Below are 26,509 nucleotides of genomic sequence, written 5' to 3' on the forward strand. Positions count from 1 at the left end.
TGTGGGTAGTTTTTAGGGAACAGCCAGTTGAATGTGACGCTGATGATTGACCACGTGGCATGGTGAATACTGGTTAGGTCGTTAGGTTGCGATGATGTGTTGATCCTTGGATTTGAACTAGCACGGTTGTTTTATGTATTAGTGTGTGGAATTTGCTAATGAGTCGAACCATCCAATTAAGATGTGGGAATGTTTATTTATGTGGTTCCATATTGCTAGTATATGGAGATAGGTGTTGGGAATAGGATCCGTCACCTTCATCAGTATTTGATGGGATGAACGTCCTATGTGATCTACTGTAAGTGTAACAGGACAGTCCCTAGTTAAGGTAGATTGATTATCAAGAAAAGAGTTTCTTGAGGTGTAATCTAGTCACATTTATGAGGTCAGATAAATAGTTATTGAGTTTGTGAGTTTATTACTATATGGCTCTCGCTTAGTCGGGACGTTAGGTGATGGATGGATTATAGCGCGCGCTAATCGTCAACTGTAATAGGTTCACTTGAAGTGAGACTTCATTGTCACCTATACTGTCTTAAGCCGCTGCTGAGCACTTCTCAAGAACCCTCGGATCATCATCGAGATATGGAGAGATTCTAGTGATGATTAAGGTGTTGGCTGGTACTGAAATGAGTTTTGGTGCTTTCTAATTGCTAGCGGGTAGTGAATCTAGAAAGTTGCACACCCTATAGTGTCGCGTTTGGTATCAACATCGTGTGCTCAGAGCGTCTCAAGAACTAGTGAAAGTAAACTCCCTGGTGTAGCAAGAGTAAACTCTTACCATATGAAAAGTCAACTCTTGTTGCTACCCAGCCACCCCAATTAAACGCCACATGTTAGCCAATTGGGGATGGAGTAGGTGAGGCGATAGGCGGCTACTTTGGTCACGTGAGAAGTGAATTGACGTATAGAATTTCCTACTTGCATTTTGCATCTTCTTCCTTCTCTATTTCTTTTGTAAATTTTGTTGCTGCCAGAAATTAAATGCTTGTAAGAGTCACACATAAATTTTGAGACGTAAGTACAAGTGATATAAGGAACATTTGTGTCTAGCACGAGAAGAGGTGATCGGAAAGGTACCGAACAACGCACTAAGTGTGAACTACCACAACCTGAGGTGGATAAAATATCGATGCAAAAATCGATTTTGTACTCCATCCCTACATCAAATTATAGGTACATGTTTATTTATATTCATGTAATGAATATGCGTGTTGCTTAAATACTCAAATAACGTATGGTTTGTGTATGATTAATTTCACTTCGTGTATCTGACATATGTAAAATTTTTAATTTTACCCATATCGCCATATAGGATTTCCTTTAACATAGTCGTTTTTTAGACTACTCGACTAAAAGAAATGCATACTCAGCTATTTTCAAATTTATATATACATATATAAAACATGAAAATTTTCAATTTAAAAAAAAATAATTTTATAAATTTCATACTCCTTAATCAACTCAAAACAATGCTTTGATTTTGAAAGATATGAGCATGAAGTTTTCTAATGAAAAGATTTATATATAATGTTTTAAAAATTATCAATAAACTAAATTTATTGAAATTATATTTTTTAAATTATTTTTTCATAAATTAAAATATAAATTTCTCAGCAAAAATATTTTCTAATTTTCAATACAAGTTTGAAAAACAAAACAAAAAAAACTTATTTTTTATTTTTATTTAAAAAATTAATTTGAACACATTTTTTTATTTTTATTTTAATAAAAGAATTTAAAAAACTACCTCATTATTATTTTTTTATATCATATTTATTTTCCACGTGCGTAAAACCTTGGTCCCACATCCCCTCCGTTCGAGGAATCAATGGCCACGAAAGTTGACCAAACTTCTGATGAAAAAATATATCCCCTGCTGCTGATCATTCCATTTCAGGTGGGATTTAGTGGGTCCAAATCCAAATCATGTGTCTTTCCCCACCCTTGATCCAACGGCCCTGATTTACTTGAGCGCACCATCCTTATCTGTCCAAATTCTCTTTTCGTATTTTGCTCTTGGCCTAATCTCGTCTTAATTAAGATTATAGATCATATAATCTGAGACTAATCAAACATTAATGGGGGGTGTTCATGGTCATTTACTAGCTTTGTGCTTCCAACGTAAATGATAAAAAAAAAAAATAGTTTTTAATTAATTTTAATAATACGAAATTTTATTAAAATATATAAAGAATGTTATTTATAAATAACTTCATTCATTGTACGTAAGAAGGCATCGGTTCGAGTGGGCAAACCGAGAAGGAGAGAATTAATAAAATATAGTGCTGATGTGGGAAAGCACTAATTAAGGGGGGATGCCTCCCACGTGGCACGTGGTGCGAAACCAATCACGTGACAGACTAAGAGAAAGCGAGTGGTGTGGGGGCAGGAGGAGGACAAGGACTTGATGAGGATCGGAGGGCGGAGGGAGGGAGGGAGGGAGGGTTGATTGCTGAGAACGCATGCGCAACAGCATGATGCATGATGAATGTGAGAGAGGGCCCACTCACCGGCCAGCAGCACTAGTAGTAGTAGTATAAGGAGGCGCGCCGCCCCTATCCTATCCCCCTAGTGCGAGGTGGCCTATGGCTGGCTGGTACGCTCTGCCAATCACATCACTTCTTTTTGGGGGGGATCGGTTCAGCGTAGCGTCAACATCAGAGCGCCCTTCTTTTCTTACGGGGGCTGGGGCTGGCGCTGGGGCTGGGGCTGAGCTTGATGATTTCCAGCTCCTGCATGTTCCCACCAACAACGCTCCACGCCCTCTTCCTCCAATCAAGCTCCACCCTACACTCTCATTCCACTTGATTGTAATGACTCTAAGCGTGCACACAAAATAAATATACAAGCCAAACATCACCATCTTTGAGGGTACAAGTTATTTTTTATCTTTTAAAATAATAATCATTTCTTATGTTGTTAAATAATAAAATAAAGTTATCATTTTATCCTTTAATTTCTTTCATTTATTTTTTTCTCTTTTTTATTTAATTTTAACCAAAAAAAAAACAATCAATATTGTAGCCTATTTTAGATCCATCCTAGACATGTTTGGGTTTGGGTTTGACAAACTTAAAACAAAAAGAGAAGACGGGCAAGCGATGGATGAGAAACATTATCGAGATAGTGGAAGGAGACAATGAACGGAGATTGGAGACGAACGGAGCGAAGGTGAAAAGGAAAGGAGAAAAAAAAGGGATCGATGAAGACTTTTATGTGTAAGATATTTTAGTTATGTTTAATAACTAATGGCGGAGAAAAAATTATACCATAGTATTAAATTTTATGAGTACTTGTTTTATTTTTTTCAATTATTAATATATTTTTTGTAGTTATCCAAACTTCAAAGGTACCACATAATTTTTTTAACATAACAAATGCACTAAATAAATCAATCAATAAATTACCTAAATACTTTTGAAATTTGGTTAAAAAAATACAAAGTAGTTGGAAGCTCGTAAACCCTAACATTATTGTTAATGGGATTCAATATTATCCCAACCTAGGGTTCACAACTAAACGCAGACAATGATGCTATGGTTTAAGCCCTAATCAAAATAAAGAAGAAGAACACAATAATATATATTTTTCATAGAACACTACTTATTAAGATTAATTTTAAATCTACTAAAGTATTTTGTGATGAATTTTATTATTTTTTTTATATGTCTATGTTAAAACCATTATGTATTTAATAAAAATAAATTCCAATTCAACTTCAATTCTCCCATTTTAGGTTTGATATGGTAGTTCAAGTACTTCAAAGCATTAGCTTGTGTGTGGATCGAGAGACACTCAAGCTTGAGGACTTATTAGAAACTTAAATCTTATGTAAATTATCTCTGATAACAAAAAATTTATTGATAGCTATCACTAATAATGTGACCACAACATGGTCACTATATCCAAACTATTATTATTTAATTTTTATCCACGTCAACGCCTTACTTTAATTTGACTTAGTGGTGCTAGTGGGCATAATGTCTTTCACACAGTATCGAGGGATGTTATTCATTTTAAACAATTTATTTGTCACACACCCACCCACATGCTGTATAATTAAGTATGATTAACAATAATTTTGTGAAATAATTAACCCTGCCAAAAGGAATGGCCAATTAGGTGCCAAATTAGCCTCTCCAAATACACGAGAGACTGAACATTTTTTATTGCCTAGCTAGTAATGGAGTGGGTTTCGGGATTTTTACCAAACGAATCCCCTTGTATGTGGATTTGATAACATACGAATGATTCACCACTTGAATTTATATGATTTAGGTGAGAGTTGGATCACACGTGGATAGTATATATGAATAGTAAAAATTTTGGTAAACAAAATTAGAATAACTAATTCAAGCTCCACTAGGATGACAATATCCCTGCAATGTTTAAGTTAGCGACGAATTCGCGAAAGTCAAATACTATGAAAATAGTGTTGAGAAAATTATCACACCTTGAGCTTGCCACCGAGGATCTTTTTAAATCCCTTTTGGGTTGAGTTTTGTGATGAAGATGAGTTGACATCGCTCATGTTGCGAAAGATTGATTGTTTCTTCCTAATTTCACAAGTTTAGGATTGAACTGAATTGAAAATTTTAAATCAGTATAGATTATCTTGACCTAGATTTATGAAAGCGAGGACACGTGGTATCAAAAAATTCCCTTTATACTAAGTTTGGCCTATATATATATGTTCTTTAAATTTTAAGGATATGCCTCGAGTTAAGGACTTAGTAGATATGAATTGCTTCAAGATAAGAGCTTAATCGATTGTCTTTTGTTGGCTTGTGCTTCGGATACTTTGATGTCCATTTTCTAGTTGGATTAGATTCTTTTACCTTGTTTGTCCCTAAGGAAGTTGGGTGTGTGCCTTGTCTAGAATCCTAATTTTTCGCAATAGTTGGAAGCCTTATCTAACCTTAAGTCAAGTTCTAACTTGACTAGGTATTCGACTTTTAGAGTGACTCTAGTGACACGACATTCTATTTGACGTAGATTTTTTTTTATTTTCAAATTTTGTTAGGACCCATACTTATTAACCTATGCAACATGAAGAAAGATTGTCAAACAGATTAATGAACTCCAGAGTAAGAAACCTAAATAATAGTTATGAATGAGAATGTTCATATTCTTCATATCCCAAGTATATATGAGGAGGACCTTTGATCGCTATGGCATCCCTTAGCTTGGCAAGCTTAATCTTGAAGTTGATATTCCAATCTTGATGCTATCTGTCATGTGTCGCACAACACCAAGCCCATCACAATCTCATCAAAGAGCGTGATCAACTCTTCAATTCAAATTACTTTGAGTCTAATTTAGCAACTACATATAACAACTTGTTATGGATCTAGATGAAATAGTAACGGGATAACGTTAAAAATAAAATAAACTAATTATGGGCTCAAATAAGATTGTTCCACGTTTGTTTGATAATGATGTATTACTTGAGTTGATAACTATACGATGTTAGGTATGTAAAGATATAGGCAAAGTAGTAGTTGATGTGTAATTAGGTGACAAAGGACCAAATTGCCTCTTTGCTCTATAATCATATACTTAGGTATATAGTTATATCAATATATATATAACTATATTTTCACATGTAAACAAATATATACTCTTAAAATTATATATGCTAGAGGGTGACTCGTGCTATCTACGTACAAATAAAAAAATAGAGAGAGAATGCAGGTTGGCTTTTCTATTGCAGGGGCAAAATTGTCTGAAAAAAAAGCCCTTTGATCCTCTAAAACTCCAATAAACTAATACATGGGTAGGGGATCGTTTATTAAAGCCCTTAGTGGTGGGATAAGTACCTAATCTCCGAATTAGCTAATCCCTTGCCATTTTGCATTCCAAACATGATGATACCTCGCATGCATGCTGGTAGTCCCATGTCTATAAGGAAGCAAACCAAGCAGGCTGTAAGATTGTGGATGCATGGGGGACAGAATGATGTCATGATCAGTTTGGTTGTAGGACTAATTAATCAAATCCGGACCCCTACCAGCCCAAACCCAACTCTTGTACCCCTCCCCACCCCCCATAAATGCCGCAGCTACTTTGACTTAAACTTTTCTTGAATTCAAATTTGCATATTCATCACTATCTATAATTCAATATTGATTATTTAAATTGATAAGAGAAAGAGCAAGCAAGTTCTTCTTAGTACGTACCAAGATAAGGATTTCAATTCAAAGAGAAGAAATGAAAGATGTCAAAATAGTACTGGAAGAGTGCGTGGAAGAGCATTAAGATGTACTGACATTGTCAGGGAGCTAGTGAAATATGGCCCCTTATCAAGATAAACCTCTTGGCATAATGCAAATACTTTATTGTACGTGTTTGATAATTTGGGTTGTTATTATAAAGTCGTGAGATTCAGTTTATTTTTATGTGACTATCAATAATCTATGTATATCTGTGAAGACAAGATTTGAATTTCAATTCATGACTCAAATGTCTGTCCGTTCAGTCCAAAATATGAGCACCATATGTTTTCAGGAGGGTAGGACGATTGAGGCCAAGGCTATGCATCAATTAGGGACCCTTCTTGTCTTCTACAGTTAAAAAAAAAAATTGTCAATTCAAAAGAAGAGAAAATTAAAGAAGAAGCCAAAATAGTACTGGAACAGTGACTGAAGGAGCAATAAGATGTACTGACATTGTCACGGAGGTTGTGAAATACGGCCGGTGCTTGGTACTTCTCATGCGTTCTCAAAATGGGAACTTGTTTGATTGTTTCCACTTGGCCCTCCTGGAGGCCGTACTAACTTGGATTTTAGTTTTAGATCAATGCTATCTTATCAAGCAACTCTCCAAGGATATATATGTGTAGATAGATAGATATATATGGAAATATCATTGAAGCATGGTATAATACAATATGGTGAGAAACCATTGAAGCATCTGCCGGGTTAAGGATCAAACCCGTAAAGTAAATTGGTTGATTTTGAATTTGAACTTGAATTAATATTGTATGTATTCAAGTGAGACCCTATCACGTTCTTAAAATATAAGTCGAGCGGTCGAATAAGTAATATATTGATATTAGGGGGCGTTTGGTACAAGAAAAATTTTAAAATTCTTGAGAATGTTAGATTGAGAATCGATATTTTCATGTTTAATATAATTTTTTTTATAAAAAGAATCCTAGGAAGTAAGATTCTCGGAAATAATTTTTAAGTAACTTTTCCATAAAAAGATTTACATGGGGGTTAGGAATCCAAGTTTCCCATGGATTTGGAAATTTTTTTAACAAAGAAAAAGATTAAAAAACTCCTTACCCTTTTATAACTCCATACAAATATATTATATATACATATATTTATATATTATATATTAAATATAAAAATATATTATAATATATTTATATTATTTATTATAAAATATTATATATATTAAAGTAGATATTCATACAAATATATATATAATGTGTAAAAAAATAATATTTTGTTTGACTTTCTAGATGTTGTGGGTCTCAATATTTTATTTAATAGAAGAAATTTGTTATTTTTAAATAAAAAATTAAATAAAGGTAATTTTGAAAAAAGAACATGAATTCTAAAAAATATTACATTTAAACCAAATATATGAATATAAAATTCTTAGAAAAGAATACTCAATATTTCTAAGAATGTTTAAAACTAACCAAACATAAAATTGCATAAATCCTTAGAATCGAAGATTTTCAAGAACATTCTCAAAGTTTTGAATTCGAGCATGGCCCATCAACTTGTTACTAGACTCTCTCGCCTGCAATTAATGCTATGCTAACTGCTTGGAGTTGTAATGAATTATTGGGCCACATTTGGTAACAACATTCCAATCATCTAAGGTGAGAGGGGATGCACGCAGAGACAACCGTGCCTATAGATGTCCGTGTCCTCAAAAGCTGGGGCTATGACGGGTTAGTCACCATTTCTTAATTACTCCAATCTCCTAGTTTGTATGCTCTCTTTCCTCCATATTTCACTCCATCTACTTGCTGAAGAACCCGGCCACAGGGAGTAGTCCTCTGTATGTTTGTGATTGTAGGAACCTCTAGATAGCAAGAAATAATGGACTTACAAAACTAATTCTACTTGATGGTGATGTGGTAAGTATAAGAGGGAGAGTGATGAGAAAAATATTTAATAGAATGTGATTAGCATTCTGTTTCTAATAAATTGAGAGCATAAGCATATACCTACTAAACATTACTGTTACTATTTGAACCTCATGTACAACATGCTCTATGTACACTCACAAGGTAGTAATAGTGGGTTAGTGGGTTTTGAACATAATATAATATATATATATATATATTATAGTGATAGTGTTTTAGTTAACAGATCCAAAACAAATGTGATGTAACATAGCTTAAATCGGCTTCAATGATGTATCCATAAGATGACAAGTTGGATGGAGGCCATGGCCAAATGAGTTTCAATTCCTCCTTTAAAACCTCTATTATACTAATGCCCAAATGATGTCCCCTTAGTGAGATTTTCATGGTGCCAACTGCTTGCTTCCAAAATTTTGCTCCCCAAAATTCATTCTTTTTTATCCTTCACACAATTAATTAATCTAATTAAACCCTGCTCGATTTGACACTTGCTACATCATCTTGACAAGACTTTATGTTCCCTTGATTATATATATATATAGTTAATTATATATAATTTTTTATTTAACCAGCAAAATTTCTAATTTTTACGTTCCATTTCTCAAAAGCGATATGAACAGACAAAAATTTTATTATAAAAAGGGACACTGGTGTTTGGTCTGATCAGGTGAATGTAATAGCCTGGCTAGGAGGGGAAAATCTATTTTATTTGCCCCTCAGGAAGGTCAGGTGATTCAGCTCGTTAAATTGGATAAAAAAATATTTTTCTTACAAAATTAGAAAAATCTGACTTGTTAGAAAAGAAAAATGTGTGACTTTCCTCTTGCTTTGGGTTCATTTTGGTCAAGAAAAACTAAAGCCCACCTGCATAGTCACCCACCCACAATTTTTAATTAATTTTTGTGAAAATTGTTCCACATTCCTCCACTTACCATTAAATGCGGATATAGTAGCTTTAAAATATTATTTATAGTTTTATATACAACACGGGTCCTTCTCTCTCTCCTCTCTCTCTCTCTCTTCATATGCACTATGAACGTCCACTCAAACATATCTCTCAAACATTCCTTTTCCTGCTTTTAAAACCAGTGGCAATAATAGAGGTGAATTTTCTCTCTTCTGAAGAAAGCAGTTCTTTGATCTCTCCTGATCTTCTCTTCATCCATGGACACAGCTCAATGGCCACAGGTACAGATCCATCCATATATCCATCACCTTGCCCTAATTCATTTCCATGAGAGGGATCATGATTTTTCATACTTTCCCTTGTTTATTGGACACCTTTTTCAAGGATGATGGATGGTGATCAGGGTTAGTGCAATTAAGGCCCCTTTCCCCCTTTGAGTTTTCTTTCTCCTCATTAATTTGTCTTTTTAATTCCCTCCCTTTCACTGCTTGTTCAAGCTTGCTCCACTTTATATCTCTTCCTATCTCTCTCTCTCTCTCCCTCTTTCCCTCTCTCTTTCGATATGGGGTTTGAGGGAAAAAGATTCAATTTGTTACTATTATTATTTGTTCTTTTGTTGCTTTGCTTGTATGATTTCTGAAAAAGTGTAAAAAGCAGGTTGCTAGCTGACTTCTATTGTTTGTTTGTCTCCTATCTCTAGCCATAGCTGCTCTTTCTAATCTCCAGTTTTGGGTTCTGATTTTCTTTGTTTGATCTTGAAGCTATCTTATTCTTCTCTCTGTCTTTTTTATCCTTTTCTTTGTATATGTGTATATATATATATATATATTTGCTTCTCTTATACTTTTTAATTATTCATCGGTGATCGAAAAACAAACATGATTCAGGTTGTTGTGTTGTTCTTGTTTGCAGGATATAGTGGTGAAACCAATGGAGGAGATAGTGCCAAACACATGCTCAAAGCCTGCTTCTTCTCTAGAGAGGAGGGTTAGGCCCCAGAAAGATCAGGCCTTGAACTGTCCAAGGTGCAACTCAACCAACACTAAATTCTGTTATTACAATAACTACAGTTTGTCTCAGCCCAGATACTTCTGCAAGAGCTGCAGAAGATACTGGACTGAGGGTGGATCTCTTCGGAACATTCCGGTCGGAGGAGGCTCAAGGAAGAACAAGAGGTCTTCCTCTAATCCCTCCAATTCATCATCTTCATCTTCTTCTTCTTCATCCAAGAAGCTTCCTGATCTGTTGCCACCGCCGCAGTTGCCACCGCCACCGGCAACCACTAATCAAAACCCTAATAGCAAGATCCATGAAGCCGGACAAGATCTCAACGTGGCCGCCTTCCCAACTCATGATCTCAAGACCATCTCTGAACTCATCCAAGTCCCCAATTTTGACAGCAAGCCTTCATCTTCTTCAACTGCTTCATCTCATCATCTCTCGGCTTTGGAGCTTCTGACTGGGTTCAGTTCCAGGAGCTTGAATAATTCATTCATGGAGCCCATGCCCATGTCAGATCATGGAAGCACAATTTACTCATCGTCATCCGGGTTTTCTCTGCAGCATGACTTCAAGCCAAGCCTGAATTTCTCTTTGGATGGGCTTGGAATTGGAAGTGGTGGGTATGGGAATCTGCAAGAAAATAGTGGGTCGAGGCAGCATCTGTTTCCCTTTGAAGATCTGAAAGGCACATCTGACCATCATATGGAGCAAAGTAGAGATCAGCAAGGAGCTGATTCGTCTGGGTATTGGAATGGAGTGTTGGGTGGTGGATCATGGTAAAGAAGAAAAGCTATATAATCTGGGTCTTTTCATTATTATTATTATTACTATTATTTTTGTTTATGGCTTTATTTTTTTGACATTTTTTTGTCCTTTTTTGGTTTCTCATGGTGGGTGACTTGTTTGGATTTCTTCTGAACTAACAGATCATAGGATACATGGGTTTCTCTCTCTCTCTCTCTCTGAGATCCATTTTCCATTTTGATTTGTGTTTCTATTTTTTTTTTTTTCATCCTTTTGAGTTATGATGGGATTTTGAAGCTTATTTTAGGGGTACATGAGAGAATTTGGGGTACTGTGTAGTGATAGAAGAAGAGGAGAGATCATAGAGACGAAGAAATTATAAAGCCCAGATTTTTAAAGGGCAAGTGCTGGATATATAGAAGAAGAGAAGGCTTCAATTTGCAGCCTTGACATCTTATTATACCCTTACTCTATATATATCTCTCTTCTATCACAAACCAAAGAGAAATGCCTAGCTAAAAGGCTACCCACTTGTTACAATATATTGTAACACACACACATATATATATATATCATCTGTTGGCTTTTGGTACAAATTAGAACAGTTATGTCTGAAGTGCGTGAAAGTTTGTAAGCAGTTTTAAAGTTTTTTGGATTGTCTCTCTCGTCGTTATTATCATCAAGCATTTGCAGCTCTCTCTCTCTTTCTCTCTCTCTCTCTCTGCATTGATTATGTGTGTGTGTGTGTGTGTTGCAAACAGCCCTGAATTTTCAAGTCTAATTAGCGCAGGCAAATTAGAAGGTTTTGGAAGCCACATGAGAGCATGCATGCATGCATATATGCTCATGGTGAAGCCTGCAAATTAACTGGATTTGGAGGAGGAAAGCCAGGTTTGATCCTCCACAAACTAGGCCTCTTTGTAGCTTCATTATACCACGAAATTGCAAAATCTAATTTCTTTATATATATATATATATATACACATATGCAGAAGGTACAATTAGACGAATGGTATGATTCCATAAAATTAGAAATGACCCACAAGTTAGAATGGACTTATAATATTAGAATAAACAATTATTATTTACACTTAATTAAACTTAATTTTAAGTTAAATTAAATATGAATTAAGATATTACCAATTCGTTATCCACAAATCAAGCGTGCTGTTAGGGAGAGAGAGAGAGAGAGAGAGAGAGAGAGAGAAGGGAAGGATGATGATTGCCCTCCCCATGCCATGTTCCCTGCGCCTTCCTTTTTAATATATTTGATGGATTTGAGGAAAGATCGACGGCACGAGGGAGGGAGAGGGAAACTTATGGGACCCACAAACATTCCCCTCGGCGACTGTGCATTTGAATAATTTCCTCCTCCTCCTCCTCCTCCTCATCAGATCTAACCCACAAGCCATGTCCTCCTGTGTAACGCTTAAGGTAGACGTCAGACGTGTGATATTTAATAATAATAATGTGTTATATTAAGTATTATAATAATATTTGGTGTTTATATATATAGCATTTTTGACACATTTCTTGATTGATTCGTGTGCATCTCTGGCCAGCCAATGCTTTGCTTGCGCTGTTTGTGCACTGCCCTATCATCATCATCATCATCATTGTATTGTATTTTTAGATTATCAACAGTTTTTTAATTATAACAAAAAGAACCAATCAAAACTAAAATAATATAACCCATTATCATCTCATGTTCTACATGAAAGGTTAGCAATTGGTGCAGGCTTCCCATATTGTTTTTGTGAATTGTGATAGTTAGTTAACTACTTATTAAATTAGTTCAATATATATTGGAATAAATTATACACTTGGCAGGAAGACTACAAAAATTAATCTCAATTTGTCAACATTGACAATCATCTTCTTTGTCCTTAATTTCTTAAATTCATCATTTCGTCTTTATTCTTAAACTATCTCCTCTCTCTCTCTCTCTCTCTCTCTCTCTCTCTCTCTCTCTCCTTTCCTTTTTTTTTTTTTTCTTTCTCCTAGTGAAGCCATGACTAATTTCACCTGTCTAACTCCTGTCTCCTTCCCTAGTTTCTCTCTCTCATGGTTGAGCCATTGGATCCGATCGTGATTTTCAGCTCTTCCTCTCTCTTGTTGGTGGATTTTCAACTATGTTCGTTGACTCTCCCTCCCCCCCTCTTTCTCTCTTGTGATGGTTTAGTGAGACTAAATGTTCTTCCATCATCGCAATGATGGGCTTGTAGAGAATCTGATGGGGTTTTATATAATCTAATTGTATTAGTGTTGTGAGAAAATGTGTTCATAAGACGAAGGGACAGAGAAGGTCTCTCTCTCTCTTTCCTCGTCAAAGTCTATCGCATTTAGCCTTTACTAGAGTCCACCAACGATTGAACCTCTAAACCTATAGATGGTGGTGCCAATGATGGAGGTTGAGCACCATTATTTATTTATTTCTTTTTTTTTATTTTTTATTTCTTTTTTTTTTTTTTTTTTGCATGGGGAGAAAGAGAAAGTGAGAGCATTTTGGACATTCTTGAAAATTTAATGATTGTTTCTCATGGCAACAAGTGGAATTGATACAGGTTTAATAATGTCATGAGAGGATCATTATCATTTCTAATAAGTTAGGATTATTTTCTCTTCTTTTTTTTCCCCAAACCTCAGAGATATTAGGAGTTATTTTCCTTTTATATTATATAATCTACAGTTAATTAATAATGATCTTTGTTTGGGGTCAAGTCATTGTAAAACTAGTCTTGAGTATGGCGATAGCCATACATTTGCCTTAGTCAGTTTTTGTCAAACCTGTCCCAATGTTTTTGGGTAAATTGCAATAATCACCTCTCATATAGGTTTGCTTTAACTATAGAAACTATCCCTTGCATTCTAAAAATAGTAGTGACCTTCCCTTTTCGTTTAAAAATAAGGTAAAATAACCTAAATACCCTTATCTACTTTATCCTCTAGATTTAATGAAAATAAAAAACAAAAAAAAAAGAGAAAAAAATAAATAGTTGCTGGCTGTGGTGTTGGGTCACTAACTATCTAGCTATTTGGGTTCAAAAAATGAAACCCAAATCGCTACCACCCTCATCGTTGTTGAAGAACACGAACGACATTACCACCATAATCAAAGCTAAAAGTTTGAACCCATGAGTCAATGGTTTTCTAGCTTTGAATCGAAGATCAAAGATTCAATTCAAACCTAGATTTTTTGGGTTGGAACCAAAGGAACCTAGACTTAGAAGCGAGAATGGGTTTTTGGCTTCAAATCAAAGATTCGATCCTCTCGTCGAAGATTTCTTAGGACGCCCAATCATGTTTCACATTAAAACCTTTGTTTATGACATCATACTATAAAACATTGGCATGCCAAAATCTCTATGTATGTCATTAGGGTTTTTCACAACTTTCTTTGATTCTAAGTGTTATATGTCACCATATTAATATTAGAGTAATGTTATTCATTTAAACTAGAGATGATCTTCAGTCTAGTTGGTACTTTTTCATTAAAAAATCAGAAGATGCACATGTAAACATGGATACCTACAGCTCTTCAAGTTTCAATAAGAGGTTGTCAACAAGACTGAGAATAGCATTACTCTTAGTATATATATCTCTATCTAGTAGTTATTAGCTAATCTCATGCTTTGCTACGTTTCATGTGTTTAAACTACTTACTTGTTATATAGATTTTCACTATTACATAACTGAATTAAACACAGGGCTTAGAGTAGAAGTATAGTTGAGCAGACTCATAAGCAGGCTAAAAAACACTTTACTGGCATGTATCTTCTTCCCTAGCCTCTATTTTCCAACCTATACTAATATTATAGTACTTATATTAACTTAAAACTATATCATAGTAGTACTTATATCTTCCTTGAATCATGTTCATGTTCAGAGTTGTCTTAAAAATATTTGTAGCGCTAGACAAGAGTTAATTTAGTGGCCATTTAATAATATGAATAAATATTAAAAATTATTTAATTTTTATTTTGTTTACTTTTTGAGATACAAAATCACTAGTTAAATTTTTATATTTAAGTCTAGAAAATAAATATTTTTTAATTGACAATATAAACAAAAGAAAAAGATCTAAAAACGTAAAAATTAAATAAGGAAAAAATGTGAAGAACTTGCAGCCAGATCCTATAAACTAAAAATTCACCTATTTACTTTTATTTTTTTCTTTTAATGCCCAGATTAGTGAAGATTTTCCCTACAAAATTTTCGTCGTTCAAATAATTATTTTATTAAATTATTTTCCTAAAATAATGCAACTTCTTGTCTTCTTTTTTTTCTGTTGCGTTATCAATTTATACTCTATTATTCATTGCCTAATATTGAAAAATAACCCGTTGACTTAGGAAGTTCGATACCTCCTCATCTAATTAAATGACATCTCACTATACATTGTTTAATATTAAAAATTGATCCGTAAACTTAGTGAATTAAGGGGTCTCCTCGTTCAAATAAAATAGCAAAATAAACAAAACATGAATTCAAATATAACTATCGTAAAATAGAATTAGTAATTTTATATCTCAAAATATAAAAAAACAAATTTTAATTACTTATTAATTTTGAACTCCTCTTTTTTAAAGCATTAAGCATAGACCTTAATAACTTATGCCTTCGGACTTGATCATGTTTTATTGCATTCTCACTTAACAAACATATCTTATACTTAGTCCACAAGTCTCACCCTTGTTATTTAATAGTTTTTAGGATGTGTTGCAGCAGATGTAATTGGTCTTTCAGTATGAACTTGGTTAATTTTGTTTTTCTATATTTGGTTGTACATGCATGCTTGTGTGGGGACACACACTAATTCTTCTATTTGTATATATATTTTGGGATGTTATGATGTAATTTTTATACAGTTATTCTGGTATTTAAATTTTGGTATTAATTTTGTTAGACTCTTTGTATGGTGGATGAGTTTCCCACTTTATTTCTATATAATTGAGATTATGAACTTGATTTTTGTTACACATCTATTGAATGTTGATTATTTTATTTGTTATCTATAGTAGTGGCTTACTAATTTCAAAGTGGAGCCTTCTCCACTCTTGTCAAATTTGTGAATCAAATAATACGAGTTTATGAATTTACAACTCACAAAGTTTTAAATGAGTCAATTTGCTTATAAACTCGAATTTTTATAGAATCAGAGTCGACTTGCAATTTAATACTATAAACTCGGTCTGTAAACTTAGTAATCTCAATTTGTAAACTAATTAGTAAACTCGCATACTTATTAGAATTTACATTATACATAAATTAATATTTCAAATTTTGTTTATAGATGAATGATTATAAAAAAATTGACTTAATATTTAGAAATTTCATATTATTTAGTATTTTTGAAATTAATAAATGAATTTATTTTGAAATAAGTACATACATATATTTTATTCATAAGGAATATGGTTGTAAATTGTAATAGTCATGTTATTAAACAATATTAATTATTTTTTTATAAAATTATATCATTCTGTATATATATTTACATACATTAAAGAGTATTTTTAATTGTCTTTAAAATCTTACGATTTTACAATTTAGGTTTACGATTTAATTTTATGGACCCTTCTTCGATTTTACTGTAAAATCTCGAGTTTAAAAATCTTGACCCTCACTACAAGAAATACACTATTTAACGACGAAATTAGCGATGGGACAAAATCCGTCTCTATTTTTTTGTGACAGATTTGCAATGCATTTTTTCGTCGCTAATTTTTTTTAAATTTAGCTACAGAATTTGCGACAGGATACCCATCACAAAAAAGAAAAAAAATAATTTTTAAAAAATAAAGAATTTAGCGATAGAAAATGTCCGTCACTAAAAAATTGAAAAAATAAAATAAAAATTTCAATATTTAGCGACGAAAAACGTCCATCATTAAAAAAATAGAAAAAAATAAAATAAAAATAAAAACATTAGCGAAGGAAAACATCTGTCCCTAAAATACAAAAAAACTAAAAACATTAACGACCGAAAACGTCCATCGCTAAAATTGGTGACACAATCAACGACAATACATCTCTTTGCAATCAAACATTAGAAAGGTTACACCAAGTAACCTGAAAATTGATTTGAGCCATTCTTCCAACTAGATCCCCAACCTAGAACAATATGAGTTATCTTTTACTTAGATTTGGAACTAAGATAAATTGTGGGTGAATCATTTGTGGGGTTGCGACAAAGAAATATTGAACTATGCCCTACAACATGCCTTGACTTTACTTAGAGAGGTAATGAATATGGAGGTAACCAAAGCTAACCAACCTTTTCTTTTTCTTGGGTAAATTTCACACACAACCCCTAAGGTTCAACTAAAAGTTGTTGTGTGTTTTTGAAAATAGCACGCACTTCCTTTACCACTAACAATCCAAGGAAAATGACTATTTTTCCGCTATAGTTAACATATTTCTCCATTTCTCTTGTCTTTTTGCCCTCACTTTGTCATTCATTTCTTTCTTCCCATAGCTCATCTCTCCACTCTCTCACAAGTCTCTAATGGCTGGTGGTAGTCAACATTTGTCTATACTATCCTCTTCACTCTTTCTCGCATCACCAATCTTTTGCATATCACATAATGGTAAGGTTTTTTGCTTGTTGCTAACCAACAAGGATAGCTAAATAATGAGGCTTAAACCCCATCACTATTGGTTCCTCTAATTCATTTCCTTCGATCAATAGACATGCCATGGTAGAGATTGATGGTCATGATGCTTATAGTGGTGGAAACGACATCATGAAAATGTTCCAATGGTGATAATAAGTCTCATTCTCTATTTCTATCTATCTATCTGAATCTTTGGGGTTTGAAAGACGAACCCAAATTTATAGGTTCATCCTTTGAACCTAGATTTGATCTTGGTTCTTCAAACTCGACCTTGCATTAGGTTTTTTAATCTCAAATTTGGGTTTGAAATTAAAACCACTAGGTGGCCAACAATACCATTATTGTCCACTTATAATTTTTGTTTAAATTTTTTGTGTTTTTTGTTTATCTATAATAATAATGGAGACAAGGACATTTTGAGAATTTAAAAAAAAACAAGAAATGTTTATCAACAACAAGGGGTTAAGTAATGCACATTTATAAGATTTAAGGGATGTTTTCACTATTTTTAAATATATAAAAGTTGTCAATACAATTTAATCAAATCTTAAGGATAATATATGAAATTTACTCTCTTCCTTTGTTTTTCTTGTTTTCTCTTAAAAAATTCCATTCCCAACTGTGAGACTCGTTCTTTGTTTTGGATGCAAAGAGGGAATGACCTTCAATGTGAACTTTCCATCAAGTTTGAGATACTTATTTATTGACTAGTGTAATTTATTACAACATATCATCACAATTATCACTTGAGATGACTGTACTTACGTGATTCCCGGTATTCATGCACTCGATTAAGTCAATGAAGGTAAATCACAAATTAGACCTTTGGTCTTTTCACAAGACAAAAATCGAACTCGTAACCTACCACAAATTCACACCGACATATCACTACTAAGTATTGTCCATTGTACAAAGTAATTGAGAATAATTCTTGGTCTAAATTGGACCAAGAATTTTGGGTCCACGAGTAAGACTCCATGCTGCTCTTGCCTTAACAATAGAATGTGTAAGAGACCAAAGACCAAATAAAAAATTTCACTCCATTTGGCCCCAATCAAACGTTAACTGGGTCAGCCCAAAATGTGGACCAAAGCATCGAGAGGTCCACAAATAAATGGAGATAATTATTAAAGACAAACGATTCTTATATCATAAAATAAATAAAAACTAAAGACCAGAAGGATGGCTCACCTCCATGCAATTTTAAATACAATTCGAAAAATTAAAGAATAAAAAAATAGTTAAAACTTAACATGTTATTTGGTAATTTTAGTATATTTTTAATTTTGAGTTTGATTATTCGTATTTTTTTTTTCAAACGAAAATAACCAATCAGATACCTTTTTTGTTATTTTTATTTCTTCAATACTTTTCAAAAATTCTAAAACAAAACCAAGCAACCAAAACATCAAAAAAATAATTAAAAAAAATTGATATTCGTTGTTATCAAGATATAATAATAAATTTATTTAATAAAAAATATTGTGGTTTGACTCCCTGACTCTGCAAGAAAAGAAATGTTGCTTTCCCGCCTTCTTTCTGGGCTACCATATAATTTTTTAATATTTTTTTACAATGCTATTTTCCCAGGGCCACAAACGCCTTTTTTTTTTCACAATTATTTTAGCATTTGTGTTTGGTAGCTTGCCAGATGGTTTCGTTTAATGCTTTCATAATCTTTCAGGAAGTTAAAATCAATCTAAATATTATTATCGTTATCTATTTTGTCACAAAATTACCACACAGAGGGATTGTAAAATATATGTCATATTATAAATTAATATATATACATATATTTTGTTAAAAATTTATTTAAAATTCCCTTCACACGAAATTGGTGAGATATTTTTTGATAAAATTTTAGCTGATATGATATTTATTTTAAATTATATTACTCACATATAATTTTTTATTAATTAATACGAGATTATAGCTCGGAATTTGCTTTTGACAGTGAATCTATATGATTATGAATCACAAGATGAAAAGGTAAGCGTGTATATATAGCTCTTGTTACAGGGATACATGCATTTGAAGGTTGTATATGAAAAGGTAAGTGTGTATATAATAAAATAGATGAATAAAATAATAATAATAATAATAATAAATAAAAATTAATAATTTAATAAATAAATAAAGAAGAGCTGACCTAGATAAAGTCGACCCTTCTTCACCATCTAGCAAATCCCTTAGTTGGTACCTCAATCCCTCAAAACCTCTTCATCGTCGGCACCTTTTTCGTTCGCTACCACCTCACTCGTCCTGCCAATCGGACCTATGTCGGCATCCTTTTCGTTCGTTGCCACCTCACTTATCCCACCGATCGGATCTACGTCAGCATCTCCTTCATTTGCCAACGCCTCTTTATCGATCTACGTCTCCCTCAGTTGATTTCACAATGAGTCTCAAATCATTTGCATTTTTACTTTTATTACTATTTTTATTTTTATTTTTATTTTTCTCTCATGAATCTAATAACTCTCCCTTTCACCCGTCTTGTGTCTATATATTCTCTATAGTGAAAATGGATCATTCTTCATGGATGATCCAAACCTTGTCAACGCTAATAGTGGCCAATGGCCATATGTAGAACTTGAATCTATTGATAAGTTTGGAGTTGTCGTGTTCGGCAGAAATCATCAATTAGCATATGAAAAATTAGATTACTATTTTGTGGATTTTGTAAGATTACTACTTTGTGGATTTTGTAATAATAGTGTACTTCTTAAGTATTCTATGTTTGCCTTTTTCAATGTAGTGTAATCTTAGATATGTGATTATTACAACTTTATGTATTTCCAATTTATGCTTTCTTTTAGTTCAGTTTGCAAAATCTCCAAAATGAGCACAAGGATCTTTTTTGCAAAATTTACGACGGTTGCAAAATTTATTAATTTATTAATTAAAAAATAAATTTTACAATAATTTTTAAAAAATTGTCGTAAAATTTAAAAAATAATTTAATGATTAAAAAATAAAATAAAATAAAATAATTTAATTTCTTTTAGTCTTTTTTGGTATTATTTTATTTTTGCCCACCCTACTTAAAATTCCTGTCTCCACCCCTGACTGTAGATGTTGAAAGCCTGAAAATAGTATTTACACCAATATCAAAGATATTTTTTAAAATGAGTGCATGTTTATTTATAAAGGGATATAAAATAGTGCAAAATGGTCTAGAATTAAGATTCTTACAAACAACATCTATCTTGACTTTTCATAACCTTGTTAGGATTAAGATTTTTTCAGATAACGTGTATTTTGACTTTTCCTAACCCTACTTAGATTAGGATTCTTTCGGATAACATTTATATTTTATAAATGACATTTATCCACTCAAAGAAATTTTTAGATGTTAGAATTATCTAGTTTATGCATTGTGTGGAATTCGTGCATACGAACTTTTGAATTTTTTTTTTGCTCTTTTAATAGATTTTTGTCAATGACACAATAGTATAAAATATCTCGACCTTGTTTACTAAAAAAAAAAACTATAGTAGTTCTTCAAAAAATCTCTACAAAAATTAAAAATTAAAAACTATGCTCAAAACAAATTTTTTTTCTTCAAAATTAGAGAATGAAAACAATTCTTTTGTTTTCTAAAATTATACTAAACTTAAAAAATCATCTTAAAAACGTTCTCAAAATTGTTTCTTTATAAAATTTTCTATATTTTTCACTTATTTTCTTTCTAATTTGACTCTCCACTTTGAATCCTATCAACAACATTTTTTATTTTTTGCTCCTCTTTCTTCTCATAGCACAGTCCTCTTCGTCTCCTTCATTCCCAAATTTACAATCCTCTTCATCTCCTTCTTTATTCCCGTCGTCTCCCCTTCATTCTCGGATTCACATTCACAGCCCTCGTTTGTTCCTCAATTCTTCACACCTCCAAATTATTTGATAAAAGTGAATGCACTTTTTATTCTTCTCTGTTTTTCTATAAAAATAAAGATATAAAAACAAAGATGAAAAACTGAAGATAAGAAACATAACACATTCTCTATAAATAAAAAGATCCTTAAATTCCCCACCCCACTACTAAATTGAAGAAAAATTGATCAAGCGATAAGATCTCTTTCTACCAAACACTAAATGAGATCGTATCTTCCTATTTCATATAGTCTTCTCCAGAAGAAAAGCATTTTGATAAAACAAGATATTGTGCTCCACTCCAAATAGCATATCAACAAGCTCAAACTTGATCATGAGACTGAGGTAGGTAGGATCATTGACAACCCCTCCAAGATAAGTTAGCATTGAACAAAATCATTGAGACAAATCCAGGGCAAGGGTGGCATTGTCCTTGCCATCTCTCTCCATGCACTCCAGCAACCTTCTCTTCGCCGACTTGGTTCTGTAACACCACACCTCGAAAGCCTCGGTCAGGTCGGGGTACCTCGCCTGCTCGCCCTTCATCCAATCTGCAAGAATGTCAGCTTGATCGTTCGAAGGCAATGCCAGTATCAATGAGACGATTGCCCCTTCGATGCTCTGGCAGAGGTCTTCGTCCATCTTGTAGGGAAAACTATCGTCCTCATTGCCCAATGAATCCAGAAGAGGCTTCATCTTCCTCATGAAGGGTAACCATGCTTTGAGCAGCTGGACCCGGCATGGCGCTGGAATGATTATGGTACCATACCCGACTGCTTCCAAGACTTTGGCAGTCACTTCCATTAGCTTCACCTTGAACCCCCACATGAGAGACTCGAGTTTCTTGTCTTGGACTACTCTCAGGATGTTACCGGAAAGTTCTGCCCAGTTAACAACAAAATCCTTCATTAGATCCATCTTTGGGAGTACACTACACATCCAATCTAGGTCAGATAGGCTCTGCATTATTTTGTTCTCTGTTGTCTCAGATATGAGGTCAAATTCCAAGAAGAGGGAAGACAATTCCCTTTCAAATGACAAAGACATCTCGGAAAGGCCCATTCTTACCTCTGCTTTAACTTCTTCATCAGCTGTAAGGAATTGTGTATCGTTGTCTTCTCCAAGCATGTATTCAACTTGTTCCTGGGCAGATGTTTTCAGCTCATTACCAAATGGCGGGCAAGGCCCACTAATGGATGTGGCAAAGCGAATAGCAGACAATAAAACATTTTTTGTGTCAATCAAATTGACCGGTTGAATCTTGGTCAATATAGGCATGCCTACTGGATGGAGTTCAGAAGCTGCTTTTAAGATCCTCTTTCTTGTCCTTCCAAGGGAAAACCTCCAAGTACTCGATGCACCTCAGTTTGATCTCTTCACCAAGTACTGTAGTTGCAACTGGAATAATTCTAACAGCAGATTTAAAAGAATTACAGGAGTCCAAAAGTGAATCTTAAAGAAGATACTTACGCCTCAAAATGTAACATACTACAGTCTGAACAGCAATTCTCAATGCTTGAAATAGAGTATGGACCCATAAGCTTTTCTGCAAAAGTGTAGTTCTTAGTTTCAAGAACAAATGAATGATAATAGACATGTATAATAGTTCAGGTCTTCCTTCTTTCTTTCCCAAGCAATATATTAACATCACTTGTACTCCTTAAAACAAGCTTGTGGGACTCAGCAACAATTTTTTTTTTTTTTTGTTATTTTTTTTTCATTCAATGAACTGAACCTCATTGGCAATCTCATGAGTTCCCCCCAGTTAACTGATACAAAAAATGCTTTGTTCATTTATGATAAAGAAATTGAATAAGTTTCCTGCTTTACATAATTGCTATGATACACCAACTTGAATGGGAAGGAGTACAAAAAGAAGAAAAATACAGTGGATCAGTGCAGTCAAAGGCTAACCAGGCGCTTAGGCGACAGAAGGCACCATGGAAGCACCTCGCCTACTGCTAGGCGAGGTTCCTTCACTCAGGTGCCACCTAGGCGAATGCCTCTAATGAGGCCTCAGCAGGGGCAGATCCAAGAATTTAGGTTGGGGGGGGCTGAAATTTAAAAAGTTAATGTAATAAAATTCTTATATAACCAAAAAGTCAGTACAATAAATTTTCATTAAACTTGTGCTAAATTGATTTTGCTCACTATGAATTGAAGTACTTTCACTAGTGTGATGATCTCTCTTTCTAAAAAAAGATAATATTTTTCCTTTCTTCATCCTAAATTCCAAGATACACAAACAAAAAATAGCACAATTCAATAATCGAGATTAAAATATATAACTCAAAATTTGAGGCAAATGCAAGTCCAATACAACTGTATTCTAGAATTTAAACAAGAGAAGGCAAAAGTATGGTCGATTCAAATATTCAATAACAGATTCACAATAACAAATTCCAGGCTTCCAGCCACGCCAATTCCTAAGTTCCTAACTAAATGCAGTAATCAAATAGGCAAGCAGACACAAAGTTAGCAGAAAATCACTTACTTAAAACTTGCTGAAAAAAAGCAGCGATTTCAACAACAAATCAAGCATAAACAAGGAAAAAAAAATAGAAAAACTATCTAGATTTAGCTGTCAATCGAGAGAATCAAAGAACTGAAAGAAGAGAAAACATACCTGGGCTCGAATGAAGCAAATCTGGAAGCTGGGGGGGGGGGGGGGGGGGGGGGGTTAAAACGAAGACCAGAATCAGAGGCAGGGCAGCGAGCAAGAGGGCGAAGCCGACTGGCCGAGCGAGCGTGGGGGCGAGGGCGAGCGAGAGCAAGAGAGAGGCAGTCAGGCAGAGAGCGAGGGCGAGAGCGAGAGCAAGAGAAAGACAGCAAGAGCCGGAGGACGAGCGAGAGCAAGAGAGGCAGAGAGCGAGGGCGAGCGACAGCAAGAGGGGCCGAGCCCGAGCGAGAGCAAGAGAGAGCCAGCGAGGGCGAGGGCAAGCACGAGCGGACGAGCAAGAGGAGGAGGCAGAGAGCGAGAGGCAGCGAGGGTGAGCCGTGAGCGAGAGCGAGGTCGAGAGAGGGAAGGGTTTGCAGGCAAGTGGGCTGGGCTGGGAAAAATTAGGGTGGGCTGGACTGAGTTTGGGCTGGGCTAATACTAAATAATCAAAAAAATTATTCTACAAATTTAAACTTTAATTGTGGAAGCTCACACATAGATCCGTCACACATAGATCTGCCCCTGGGCGTCAGGCATCGCAGGAGCTCGCCTAGCCTGTAACCAAGAAAAAAGCAAAGAAAAGAAAGAAACGCAAAGGTCGTCGGCAGAGGAGGCATGTGAAATGTCTCAGTGCAAAATGAAGAGGAAACTGAAAAATCAAAGGGAAAGCAAACTCAACCTTATTTCTCTGCTGTTCTGCTTCACCAACACAAACCCATTGTGAGTTTCTCTCGATTCCTCCTCCTTTCTTGCTTTTCAATACCTGAAATGGGCGCAATCTGCGAGATCGAGAGGAGTCATCGGAGGTCTTTGGAGCCGTCACGCGTCGGAAAACCTTGGCGCGTGACAGGACATGGCCAATCCTTCCGACAACTTCTCTCCACCGACGGGCTCGCCTGTGACAAGCATCCCCTCCTCCTCCAACCTACCTCCTTTAGTCTGGTGTACTATGGTAACTAGGGCTGTTTGCTGCTTCCCTATTCAGCTTTGCGTGTTACTGTTACAGGGGTGTTTGTGAAGCAGAGTTGCTGCTTAGACGGTGTTTGGCGTCGCCTACTTTTGGGTTAATTAGAGCTTATAAGGTGCCTACCAGCTTATAATTTTTTTCTAACTGGTCAGGTAACTTGGAAGAGCTAATGGGATTTTGGGAGAGCTATCCAAACACGTCCATGATATTTGGGACAATTGAGGAGGGACAGCCAAAACCATCGAACCTGGTCAAAGTCAAACTTGGAACAACCCAAGTGTTGTCATAATTAGGGACGTATAAATGGTTAATCTAATTATTGAATTGATCCAAATTTATTAATTTATTAAATTAAATTAATAAGTAAAATTAAATTAAATTGATCAATTAATCTAAAAAACTAAACTAATTGATAAATGTAAAAATTAAGCTTAAATTGTATAAATCGAATCAAATTAATTAAATAAAGATAAATGATAGAAAACATACAAAATTACAAAAAATGTCATTTCATAAATATTAAAATAATATCATTTTAAAGTTTAATTGTTCTAACCAAAAAATTGAATTGAAAACATTTTGAAAAAAATTAACCGAATTGAAACGATGTAAAAAAAAAAAATTAAACCGAATTTTTGGTCTCTCCTAGCCACAATTGGGCTAGATCCAGCCCAACTAAGTTGGGTTCAACCCTGTCTCATTGGACCTTTCCAACCTGACCCCATAAAGCAACCCAATTTATAATTTTAGAGACTATTCATAAATTTAGAAACTTAAAAAGGCCAATTCAAAATTTTAGAAACTTAAGGGCCACTCCAAAATCTTATAAACTTAAAGGGCCAATTTACAATTTAATAAACTCAACGCCCAGCTCATAAAGTTATAAACTTAAAGCCCAATATACCCAACCCATAATCTTATAAACTTCAGGCCCATTTTATGTTAAAACTATAAGGCCCAATTAATAGTTTAAAACGAAGCCCAATTTCATAGTCTTAATATAAATAAGGACCGTATCATTTTCTTAAAAATATTTTAAACCTACAGCCCAAAACTCAATTGGTGAGTATAAACAAACACAAAATTAAACGGTAACTAAAGGGTGGCGTCAATGCTGACCATCGTCGGTGGTTCCGATGATCGAACTGGATCATCAGATCCTCCAATAGCGATGATTAACATATCTAAAAATGAAAGCAATCAAATGGTCAGATTTATGTAGATCTAAAAATCAATTTTGGGCCTAAAAATTGTCGCCAGCCGGTGAACCCGATGATCGGGACCGGTCATCAAATTCCACTAATTGCGATAATCGATATATCAAAAAATGAGAATGATGGAAAGGCTAAATTTTAGTAGATCTAAAAATTAATATTTTTGGTCAAAACTAAAGTTTTTGGAAAACGTCACGTGCTATCATTCACGTCGGAATCTAATAATCAGCACCTACCATCAGACTCCCCTTGGCCCGATAACCCACATATCCAAAAATTAAAAGAATCAAATGGTCAAATTTTAGTAAATCTAAGTTTAAAGTTAATATGCACCTCAAATTAACGTGTATATATATATATCTATTTAATAAGGGATGATGGTTTTTGAAATTGAGAGACAAATGTGAGTAAGA

The 26,509-nt window shown here is 34.2% G+C and overlaps 2 protein-coding genes across 12 annotated transcripts; one reads left to right on the plus strand and one right to left on the minus strand.

The window, feature by feature from the left end:
- Nucleotides 1–9,108: 9,108 nt before the first annotated feature.
- On the plus strand, nt 9,109–11,413 carry LOC127813634 (dof zinc finger protein DOF4.6). Of its 3 annotated transcripts, none has more exons than XM_052354694.1 (2): nt 9,109–9,301; nt 9,933–11,413. In XM_052354694.1, the coding sequence occupies exons 1-2, from the start codon at nt 9,278–9,280 to the stop codon at nt 10,800–10,802; spliced, it is 894 nt and encodes a 297-aa protein (XP_052210654.1). In that variant the 5' UTR covers nt 9,109–9,277; the 3' UTR covers nt 10,803–11,413. The 3 variants fall into 3 exon arrangements, with proteins under 3 accessions (XP_052210654.1, XP_052210655.1, XP_052210656.1); XM_052354695.1 differs by having other exon boundaries at nt 9,276–9,424; XM_052354696.1 differs by lacking the exon at nt 9,109–9,301 and adding an exon at nt 9,482–9,677.
- Nucleotides 11,414–21,366: 9,953 nt separating this feature from the next.
- LOC127813576 (BTB/POZ domain-containing protein At3g05675) lies at nt 21,367–25,099 on the minus strand. 9 transcript variants are annotated; one of them, XM_052354608.1, is made up of 4 exons: nt 24,595–25,099; nt 23,883–24,470; nt 22,727–22,802; nt 21,367–22,642 (listed from the first exon to the last, which is right to left on the minus strand). In XM_052354608.1, exon 4 carries the CDS (start codon nt 22,532–22,534, stop codon nt 21,653–21,655), a length of 882 nt encoding a protein of 293 aa, XP_052210568.1. In that variant the 5' UTR covers nt 22,535–22,642; nt 22,727–22,802; nt 23,883–24,470; nt 24,595–25,099; the 3' UTR covers nt 21,367–21,652. The 9 variants fall into 9 exon arrangements, with proteins under 9 accessions (XP_052210568.1, XP_052210570.1, XP_052210571.1 ...); XM_052354610.1 differs by having other exon boundaries at nt 21,367–22,654; XM_052354611.1 differs by having other exon boundaries at nt 21,367–22,665.
- Between the last annotated feature and the right edge of the window lie 1,410 nt (nt 25,100–26,509).

The sequence above is a fragment of the Diospyros lotus genome, chromosome 11, assembly GCF_014633365.1.
Source record: "Diospyros lotus cultivar Yz01 chromosome 11, ASM1463336v1, whole genome shotgun sequence".
In the NCBI taxonomy this organism is placed as follows: Eukaryota; Viridiplantae; Streptophyta; class Magnoliopsida; order Ericales; family Ebenaceae; genus Diospyros; species Diospyros lotus.

What these genes read in the sequence shown, in the direction of transcription:
- LOC127813634 (XM_052354694.1), top strand. Translation starts at nt 9,278, where the DNA reads ATGGACACAGCTCAATGGCCACAG. An exon ending in ACACAGCTCAATGGCCACAG is followed by an intron (nt 9,302 to 9,932) that starts GTACAGATCCAT and finishes TCTTGTTTGCAG; the next exon opens with GATATAGTGGTGAAACCAAT.
- LOC127813576 (XM_052354608.1), bottom strand. Translation starts at nt 22,534, where the DNA reads ATGCCTATATTGACCAAGATTCAACCGGTCAATTTGATTGACACAAAA.